Here is a 10,040-nt window from a genome sequence, read left to right as displayed (position 1 = left end):
GCTTCACCACCCTCACAGGAAAACATTTCTTCATAACTTCTCATCTAAATCTCCCCTCTTTCAGCTTCAAAACAGTTCCCTCTCATCCTATCCCTGCACTCTCTGATAAAGAGCCCCTCCCCAGCTTTCCTGAAGCCCCTTTCAGTACTGGAAGGCTGCTATAACATCTCCCCACAGCTTTCACTTCTCCAAGCTGAACAACCCCAGCTCTTTCAGCCTGTCCTTGTTTGGGAGGTACTCCAGCCCTCAGATCATTTTTGTGGCCTCCTCTAGACTTGCTCTAATTCCTGGTAAGAGCAGGTCATGAAGGCGCCGAACAGACACTGAGAGGATGAGTTAGGGTGGCTTTCACATCATTTATGCCCATCAGAAAACAAAACTCACACAAATTGGGCGTGCAAATCCAATAGGAACAGTTACTGTGGGGCCAGGGTGGCTGCTCCTGGACAACGCCCATGCTGCCCCAACCAGGTCTGCAACTATCAGGTGGGAATAATTACATATCTCAAAGTGGAAAAGCCATCACGGTGGAAAATACATGCCTACAACACAGCAATTATCCTTTTTCGTTACTATTTTTAGTGCTACCGTAAGAAAATCAGTGCTAGGAACAGCAGGCGTGGTGCACACCTCTCCTTGGTGCTTAGCTGCGTATCTACCTCAAGATTTCTGCATGCAGGCACACATACACGCCCCGCAGGCCCAGGCACTGCCACCCTTTCCCTTCATGGGATGCTCCCCGTCTTCGTGTAACCATCCGTTACTCAAAGCTTAGCTAGAACACCTCTACGTCTGCCAGGATGGTTGGAAAGGGAAAATAAGTGACTGAGATTTGGAAGTCCAATGCAGTCTCAGCAAGGAGTCACGGAGGGGAGGAAGGGACGGATGAGGTGCAGGGGTTGCACAAGCCTCTTTGGAGGCTTGTTCTTGGAAATCAGGACAAAAATGCCCCCTAAGCATTGACTGGAGACATGTTAAAAAAGATCACCAGAGAGATCTGAGCCGTTTGCCCAAGGGAAAAAGAGCCTTGAGCTTTTCCCAGTCTCCTTCATGTGTGAGTCAGCCCTTCCCTGACTGCTGCTCATCCCTTTCTCCATGGGACGACGCCTGCTGCTATACCCAGGCCAGCAAGGGAGGAACTAAGGCACAGGGAAGAGGGCATCAAATAAAGGTACAGCCAGCAGGAGCAGGGAAATATAGATGAGTTCAAGTACTCTTTGAACCTGCATATGAGTTTTGAGATTGGAAAAGCTCACATCAGACCAGGACTTCTCTATCAACTCATCATGGTGCCATCCTGTTTTCTGAAGAGAGGAGAAAGAGTGATGATCCCCCACTTTCAAGGCAAGATACATCCTAGCACCCCAGAGGCTCCCTAACACAAGCAAGCGTGCATGTACATATGCACAAGCAAATAAAGAGCACACGACATGACAGGAAAAAAAGTTCAGTATTGCATTTAGCAATACTGTAACTGTACTCAGCACTGGGGAGGCCGCACCTCGAATCGTGTGTTCAGTTTTGGGCCACTCAGTACCAGAAGGACACTGAGAGGCTGGAACACATCCAGAGAAGGATGATGGAGCTGGAGAAGGATCTGCAGCATTATGGGGAGCAGCTGAGAGAACTGGGATTCTTTAGTCCGGAGAAGAGGAGGCTAAGAGGAGACCTTAAAACTCTCCATAACTCCCTGAAAGAAGGTTGTAGCAAGGTGGGTGTTGGTCTCTTCTCCCAAGTAAAAAGTTATAGAACAAGAGGAAATGGATTCAAGGTGCTCAAGGGGAGATCTAGATGGGATAGTAGGAAAAAAATTCTTTACTTAAAGAATGGTGAAGCGTTGGAAAAGGCTACCCAGGAAAGTGGCAGAGTCTCCATCCCTGGAGGTGTTAAAAAAGCGTGTAGATGTAGCACTTTCAGGACATGGTTTACTAGGCATGGTGGTGTTGGTCTGATAGTTGGACTAGATGATCTTAGAGGTCTTTTCCAACCCTAATGATTCTATATCAGGGACCAGCTGCAGAAGGAAGTTTTGCGGACACCTCACATAGAGAACAGCTGGCAGAACCAGCCAAGGAAGAGGCTCCTTGTGAGCCACCGTTCCCTCTGCACAAGATCATCCTCTGCCTCACGCGCTGTTCACAAGCAACGGGCTTGTCTCCTAGCAAGGAGTTACCATTGCTTTGCCAGTCACAACCATCGTCTCCACGAGATGTCTCTGTGACAAGCCTGGTGCGGACAAGGCTGTGGAGGAACTCTGGAATTTCCTTCTCTCTTGTCCATCTGCCAACTGCCAGCTAAAAGTTCTTCCCTCAGCAGAATTGCCACAGAGGGCTCCTGCCTCCCATCACCCACACTCGGTAAAAGCCCTCCAGCTAGGCTTCTTGACCCAGATGCAAAAGTGTCCCAGAAAAAGGAAAGTGGGGTTTTCCCTCATTGTTGCTGCTGCAGGGTTTTAATCTGGTCCGTGGGTGTTTTTTCTTGTAGGTTGCTTCCCTTAATGAGCTCACCCAAGCACAGGAAGGCGGCAATAACCAAAAGCCAGAGGAGAGCAGGGCCATGGCAGTGAAGGTGAGCCGTCTGGCAAGGTTCAGCCATCAGAAGGGAAGGGAGGAGAGCGGGAACACCTTCCAAACTGCCATGGAAAAAAACCTGGGCTGTGAAACCACAGCCTGAACACTCCCTGCCCGGGGTTTTAGCCTCTGGAGTGATTAATGCTTTCAGCAGGGGTGAACGGCACCCTTCCACAGTGCCACAGGCGCTATACCGGCTCACATCCACTACACATCTGGCTCAACCCTGTTCTTGGCACCTCAGTGGCCTTGGATGCAGTACAAGTGCTTATGCATAAGTCTTAATAACAGTAAACACACCAATGTGAGCAAAACTATTAGACTCAATTGAAATATTACCTTTCCCACTAATTTCACCTTTCATTTTAATCACATTCATTCAACACACAGATGGAAAAGATTGTAACAAGGAGAAGGAGGCTTCACACATTTTCTCTTTTTCTTCCATGCTAGACAGGGCTGGGGATGCTACATGGCCATCCCCTCGCAGCAATTGCTCTGTAACTTTTCAAAGCTCTACCTGGAAATTCCCAAGTTTTGTGTTGAGACAAGGCCTGTGGTCCCTGTGAGGCTGGGATTCATTGTGCACCACCATTCTGCCTGCCAGCCAGCTATGGCAGATCCTTGGAGAAAAAAGTACAGGAAGAAGTCAGGAATAAGGATTCTGTGAATAGCCCTACACCTCTCACAATAAACCTCCCACCTTCCTGGTTCATTTGTGATTTGAGGAGTTCATGAACCAAAAGCAGCATCCAGACACCAACAGTACTCCAGGAATTAGTCCAGTTCTTTACTGGATCCATAGGCAAGTTTTTGTAGTACCGGGGGTGATGACTTCCACAACCTGCTCAGAATCATCATGAGTTGTTTTTTCATAGAATGGTTTAGGCTGGATGGCACCTTAAAGATCATCCAGTCCCAACCCCCCTGCCATGGGCAGGGACACCTCTCACCAGATCAGGTTGCTCAAAGCCTCATCCAGCCTGGCCTTGAACACCTCCAGGGATGGGGCAGCCACAACTTCCCTGGGCAACCTTGTGGCAGTGCTTCACCACCCTCATAGGAAAACATTTCTTTCTAAGATCTCATCTAAATCTCCCCTCTTTCAGCTTAAAAACCTTCCTCCTCATCCTATTCCTGCACTCTGTGATAAAGACACCCCCACCCCTCAGCTTTCCTGCAGCCTCCTTTCAGTACTGGAAGGCTACTACATGGTCTCCAAGGAGGGTCGGGTCCTCTCCTCTCCTTGAACCTCTCCTCTCCTTGAACCTCAACTCTCTCAGCTTCTCCTGGGAGGTGCTCCAAGCCCTCGGATCATCTTTGTGGCCTCATCTGGACTCACTCTATCAGGTCCATGTCCTTCCTGTGCAGAGGACTCCAGAACTGAATGCAGGACTGCTGGTGAGGTATCTCTCAACCTTTTTTGCTTGGTTTAAGCTTGCTACTCACCCCTCCACTAGTTCCCTGTCCTCCTTCAGGATTTTATGGACCCTGTGGTGTATCCCACCTTCCCACCAGACATCCTTGTTCAGGATGTTCGTAGGGTCACTCTCCTGTACCTCTGATGGTGGTCAGGCAGCAAAGTGACTGCTGACAATTTTCCTGCTCTTTGGGAGCATGAACTGGCTCCAGGAAAGCCAGAAGGAACTTCACTTTTAAAATGTTAGAAGGTGAAAGCCCCATAAAAGGCCCAAGTCCTCCAGCTGAAGCCTGAAGCGCATCGGAACACAGTAGATCCAAGTCATTCATGACACCCATTTCTTGCCCTCACATGGGAGCACTGGGAACATAAATTTTTTCTCCATCTGTAAAGCACTCTGATACTCTGATGAGGAGGTGCCAGGGAAAAGCCTCCAGGGAGAGGAATAATGGTGTTGGGAGACAAATAATGCTGTCTCCCAAGCATGAAAAACTGGCAAACACGAGGCCCAAGGCCACACACTGAACAATGAGAAGAAACCAAACAATTGAAGAGCTGCTTTCTCCAGCTGCTTGTCCTAGGCAGTTGGGGTTTTCTGGGTAAGGAAAGTGCAGAACTGGAGGTCTTCTGGCAATAAAAGCAAAATCTTTCTTGACCTCAGAAGAAATCTCCTTTCATTTGTTTTCCAGAACTGAAACCACACTGGAAATGTGAGCACACGCCGGCAGAAAGCTCCAGAAGGTATGCCCTGGAGAAAAGCCCTGGGCGCTGCTCCCTTCTGTGAGGGACTCTGTCAGCAGTACCCTTGACAGAGTGAAAGCCTTTTTTGAGCTCATCGTGTTGGTGTTTCTGGTTGGGAAGGGCCTGGCGATGGTTCCCCTGCACCAGGTCATACATCCAGTGCTGGGGGCTGCGCAGGAAGAGTCATGAAAGGACACCATTCCTGCCATGAGGATGTTAACCAAAGGAATAAGGAGAATGTATTTTGCACCTCGTCTACCTCATTTATTTACTACAAACACCTTGATCCCAGAGACGTAGACACTTAATATCATCTACAAACATCCTAGTATCTGCCCAGAGATGCAGGCACTTAATTACTTCTATGAACATCCTGCCCTCTGCTCAAGGACGCAGACACATAGTCTTACGAAAATGATGAACTCAGTGATCGACTCAAGATTGAAAACACATGATGAAACAAGGAAAGGGATATCAGATATCAGAGAATTTATGATCATTTAAGGATTACCTGAAAGACATCCTTATCCTAACTGAGGATAGGGAAAGGAAATAAACAGTTTTGGTTCAAAGCAGAATTGTGTGACCTAATGAACATCTGTAATAGAGAGGTGTAACAACTGTATTGCCTAGGTGGGATTTTCAGCTTTGGGTTTGTATAAATAGGCCTTTGGAGTCATCAGTAGGTGTGCTAGTTTCACGGAAGATCACCCTGCGCAGGAAAAAAAGCAATGTCTTCCTCTCTAAACAAAATTCTTTGCTTCAGGAGTCTCTTTTTTTATTTATTTCAGGTAACAAGAAGGCTGAGGGGCCACACCTCAGCCCAAGGCTGCATCTCAATGTGCACTTGCAGCCCAGAAAGCCAACTGTATCCTGGGCTGCATCCAAAGAAGCGTGGCAAGCAGGGCAAGAGAGGGGATTCTGTTCCTCTGCTCTACCCTGGCGAGACCTCACCTGCGGCTTTGCATCCAGTTCTGGAATCAACGTAATAAAGATACGGATCTGTTAGAGTGAGTCCAGAGGAGGCCACAAAGATGATCCAAGGGCTGGAGCACCTCCCACATGAGGACAGGCTGAGAGAGGTGGTTCAGCCTGGAGAAGAGAAGGCTCCAAGGAGATCTTAGAGCATCTTCCAGTACTGAAAGGGGCAACAGGAAATCTGAGGAGGGGCTCTTTATCAGGGAGTGCAGGGATGGGATGAAGGGGGATGGCTTTAAATTGCAAGGAGGAAAATTTTGATTAGACATTAGAAAGACATTATTCATGAGGAGGGTGGTGAGGCACTGGTACGTCTTGCCTAGAGAAGTCGTGGCTGCCCAATCCCTGGAGGTGTTCCCGGGCAGGCTGGTGAGACTTTGAGCAACTCGATCCAGTGGGAGATGCCCCTGCCCATGGCAGGGGGTTGGAACTGGGTGGGCTTTGAGATCCCTTCCAGCAAGAACCGTTCTATGATTTTAAAGATGCAAAATGGAGAGAACCACAAAGGAGGGACCTTTCTTTTACTCCCTTGCGAGCAACCGAGCAAGAAAAAATCCCCTCCCTTCGCAGGGCAGCCTGCAAACCGGTTACTTTTAATCTGAACGGAGGCCCCCCGGTACCCAGCCTGGAGAGCTAAACCCTTCCCGATCGGCCCCGCCCCGGCTCGGCGCTCGGCTGCTCTGGCCTGGCTCGAAGCTCTCGGCGCTCGGCAGGAGGCGGGGCGCGAGCGGCCTGCCCCCCACGCCCCCCCCGGCGGCGCGCGCCGCCTCCGGCTCCCGCACCCGCGATGTCCAGGAGCTCCCGGGCCGTGCTGGCCGCCTCCGCCCTGCTCTCCGCCGCCACCGTGGTGGCCGTGCACATCCAGCAGCGCCGGGAAAGGGAGGTGAGTGCGGGGAAAGAGGGTTGGGGGGGGGGGGTGGAGGGGAAGGAAGGGCGAGGGGCCGCGCCCCGTCTCTGCAGCTGCCCCTGCGCCGCGCGCGCGCGCGAGGCCGCGCCCCCTTCGTCGGGTCGCGCCCCCTTCGTCGGGTCGCGCCCCCAACCGGGGTCACGCCCCTTTGCTGTAGACCCCGCCCCCTCTCACAACCCCACCCCCTCCTTGCAGCCCCTCCCCCTGCGCACCCCACAGCCCCTCCATGTGTTTGTAGCTTCCTGCCTGCTGTCTTCTTCTCTCCCTGCGTGCTTCTTCTCTCCCTGCTTGCTGCCTCCTTGCAGCATCCTCTCTCCTCCTTCCCTTCCTCCCTGTCTGCTTTCTTCCTCCCTCCCTCCCTCCCTGCCTGACTGCACCATCCCTGCCTCCTTGCTGCATTCTCCCTTCTCTCCTGCTCCTTCCCTCCCCGCCTGCACCCTCCCTTCCTCCTTTGTTGCACCCTCCCTCCCTGCCTGCCTGCACCCTCCCTGCCTTCTTGCTGCATCCTCCCTCTCCCTGCCTGCTCACTCCCTGACTCCCTGCTGCCCAGCTCCCTGCCCGTGCCAGCATCTTCAGACAGGCCTTTTTGTGCCTGGCAGTGATCCAGCCCCCATCTCCTGCCACTTTCTCTGCCTCCTCTGATTTGCCCTGATGGTTCTCTCTCCACTAACTACCTTTTTCCCACTTGCCACTGGATCTGCTTACAGAGCTGCACCTGCTCCCTTATTCCATCCTGTGCATTTGCTTTCAGGGGCAAACAGCCGCTAGGAGCTCTGGGATGGGCCATTATGGGTTCAGTGGAGGTGGTTTCCTCATCTTTCCTAGCAGCTCAGCTCCTGTCATCCTGCACCCTCTAGTCCCAAGGGCACCACCCTGGCACATTCCCAGGGCTCTCCCCTGGCAAGCTGTGCTGTTGCACTGGTGCTTGTCCTTCTGGCAGTGCATGTGCTCTGCTTTTCCTGAGCTCTGCAAATACCTCCTGCTAAAGTAAAGGGCAAACTGTGCTGTTCTGTGTCATGCAGCCTCCCTCGACTCCCTTCTTGTCCTGACAGGACAGGCAAAGTGCGAGCGAACAGAAAAGCCATGTGGTAATCAAACAGGGAAGGCTTCTGTGCTGCATTTACAAAACTTGGGTCATTCCTGGAAGGAACCCTGTGTGTTGTGCAGAAGTTGGAAAACACAGTGAATGGCAGAGGCAGCAGCAAGGAGAGAAAGGCTGGTCTCATGGAATGGCAATGGGTACTGGTTCTGCATGTGACAGAGCTGACATACAAGGTCTGACATAAAAAAAAAAAAACCAAAACAAACAAGTCTGTGCCTGTAACTCTTTTTATTTAGAAAAATTAAGCAAATCAACTACACTCACCTTCGAAACACTTCCCTTCTGTGCTAACACGCAGCTACACATGATGCTGCCAACATCCAAAGCAATTCTGCACATTATTTTCTGAAAGGCTGTTAAGGATGTTTGTGCCTTCACATCTTTTGCTGACAAAAACTGTGTTCCTTTGGGCAGTGACTGAATCTTTGGGAAGAGGGAGCTGGGTCTGGTGAACAGGGTCGATGCTCAAGCACAGGGATGTTGTTATGAGCTAAAAACTGCTTCACAGACAAAGTGCTGCGGGCTGTTGCATTGTCTTGATGCTAACTCACTGTTCACTCTCACATACCAACATTTTCTGACCAAGGGTAAGAAAATGTCTCTATTTGACCACATGTCCACTCATACTGAGCGGATCGATTGAGTTGAGCCTTGTCTCACTATGACAGGTTAGAACATGTTCTATAACCACCTCTTTGTCGCTCCTCTCCCTGAGCTATAAAGTTAGTCTCATTTTTTGTGTCGGACCTTGTATAGGCTGGGTAGTTCACTTAAGCTCAGATTTTTGTAGGGGATGGCTGGCTAATTCAGCATGTCTGCCTTGAGTCACTAAGAGTCTTGCAGGAATATGTGCTAAATGCTCCTAAACTACAGCTGAAATAAATGGAGATGCAATTTGAGCACATGTTGCAGGACAACACATGCTCAGAAACAAATCACCCTTGGGTGTTTCAGTGAGACACATAAACTCAGTGGGTGTTTCAGCCTTAGTCTTTGGCCAACGTCTCTCCTTAGTCTCGCAGACTATGAAAATAGATTAACATTTATAAAACATTCATGTTCTGTAGGGGTAATGAGCATAGAACAGTCTACAGGTAAATGAGCAATGTAACTTGGAGTGGGATCTGTGTGTGGTGGAGTAGCGCTTCAGGCAATAGGGTGGATGAGAGATGTGAAATGAAATACTTCATGTGGTCTGTGTTTCCTTTCCAAGTTCATGTTTACCTTCCCATCTCCTCTGTCCCACATCTGCTCTCATCATCTCTCTGCTCCTCACCTGCCCCAGATGTGCACATCTGGAATAGAGCTGCTAGTTCCCAGCTAGTCCTTCCCCTCCTTTCCCCCACCCCAGTCCTTGTCATCAGTTTTGGTTTGGTTTATTTTGCATTGCCCTGGTGAGAGGTAAAGTTTTGCTTAATTATCAGAATGAAAAAACTCTTCCAGGTAGCAGAGAGAGACGGAAAACCCTATGGAGAAAGCAAAGAGCAAGCTGGGGTTTCCTTAGGGCTTTTTCCCCCTTTGGGGGCTCAGCCACCAGTCTGGAAAACGCTGCTCTGGGTTGCACATTTTATTCATAATGGATATTTTAGGTAAAAGGGATGTATTTTGAATTAAATGCCTTGGTCTTTCTTTGGCGTAAGTAGGCTGTGGGACTCATGTCAGCTTTGCGGCCCGAGCTGATGAGGTTATTTCTTTTAGGAGTAAAACATGAGCAGGAAGAAACAGGTGAAGACCCGTGGCAGCTTATCTTAAAATAATTTCCAGTTTGGCACTGAATTCTCTACAAGCAAAGAAGAAATTTGAGGGAGTTTAGTTCCATTTGGTAAAGACTAAGAGCAGAGGTAGCAGGATTTTGCAGTCCGTCCTGTAGGGCATGAGAATTAGAGGTGCATAGCATTTACGTGCTGGATAGCTTAACTGCTTAGTGAACAAACCCATCTGAAATGAGTACAAATAAAGCGGGTTTTGGTGTGGTGTTGTTAGCTTATTGATGTCGGATATCAGCTCTTGTAGTTTCAGGTTCAAAACGTGTTCAATGGCTGGGCTTACAGACCGTGGCAGAGGACTTGCAAAGGTGAACAGCCCTGCCAGAGCTATTAGAGCTGGGGGTCGGGGTCAGTCACATTCGGCATCCAACAGTCTGTGATAAACCCTGTTGCTTGTGTTTTCAGAGGCTGCACGATGGAGTTCTTAGAGACCTTGAACGTCAACATCAGAAAAAGGAGAATATTCGCCTGTTAGAAGAGCAGATTGCTTTGACAAAGCAGCTGGTGGAAGAGAGAGACAAGGGGCTAATGAGCAAAGGGTCCCAGGAGTCCTAGG

General features: G+C 49.9%; 1 protein-coding gene across 1 annotated transcript; it reads left to right on the top strand.

Moving 5' to 3' along the window:
* Positions 1–6,399: 6,399 nt before the first annotated feature.
* Positions 6,400–10,039, top strand: LOC104060752 (protein PET117 homolog, mitochondrial). Its single transcript, XM_054063186.1, has 2 exons — positions 6,400–6,592; positions 9,890–10,039. Exons 1-2 carry the CDS (start codon positions 6,497–6,499, stop codon positions 10,037–10,039), a joined length of 246 nt encoding a protein of 81 aa, XP_053919161.1. The 5' UTR covers positions 6,400–6,496.
* The last annotated feature ends 1 nt before the right edge of the window (position 10,040 follows it).

Source organism: Cuculus canorus, chromosome 3 (assembly GCF_017976375.1).
Source record: "Cuculus canorus isolate bCucCan1 chromosome 3, bCucCan1.pri, whole genome shotgun sequence".
NCBI classification, from domain to species: domain Eukaryota; kingdom Metazoa; phylum Chordata; class Aves; order Cuculiformes; family Cuculidae; genus Cuculus; species Cuculus canorus.
Note: the sequence above shows the minus strand (reverse complement) of the source record. Positions and strands in the feature narration are given on the sequence as shown.

What these genes read in the sequence shown, in the direction of transcription:
- LOC104060752 (XM_054063186.1), top strand. Translation starts at nt 6,497, where the DNA reads ATGTCCAGGAGCTCCCGGGCCGTGCTGGCCGCCTCCGCCCTGCTCTCC. An exon ending in AGCAGCGCCGGGAAAGGGAG is followed by an intron (nt 6,593 to 9,889) that starts GTGAGTGCGGGG and finishes TTGTGTTTTCAG; the next exon opens with AGGCTGCACGATGGAGTTCT.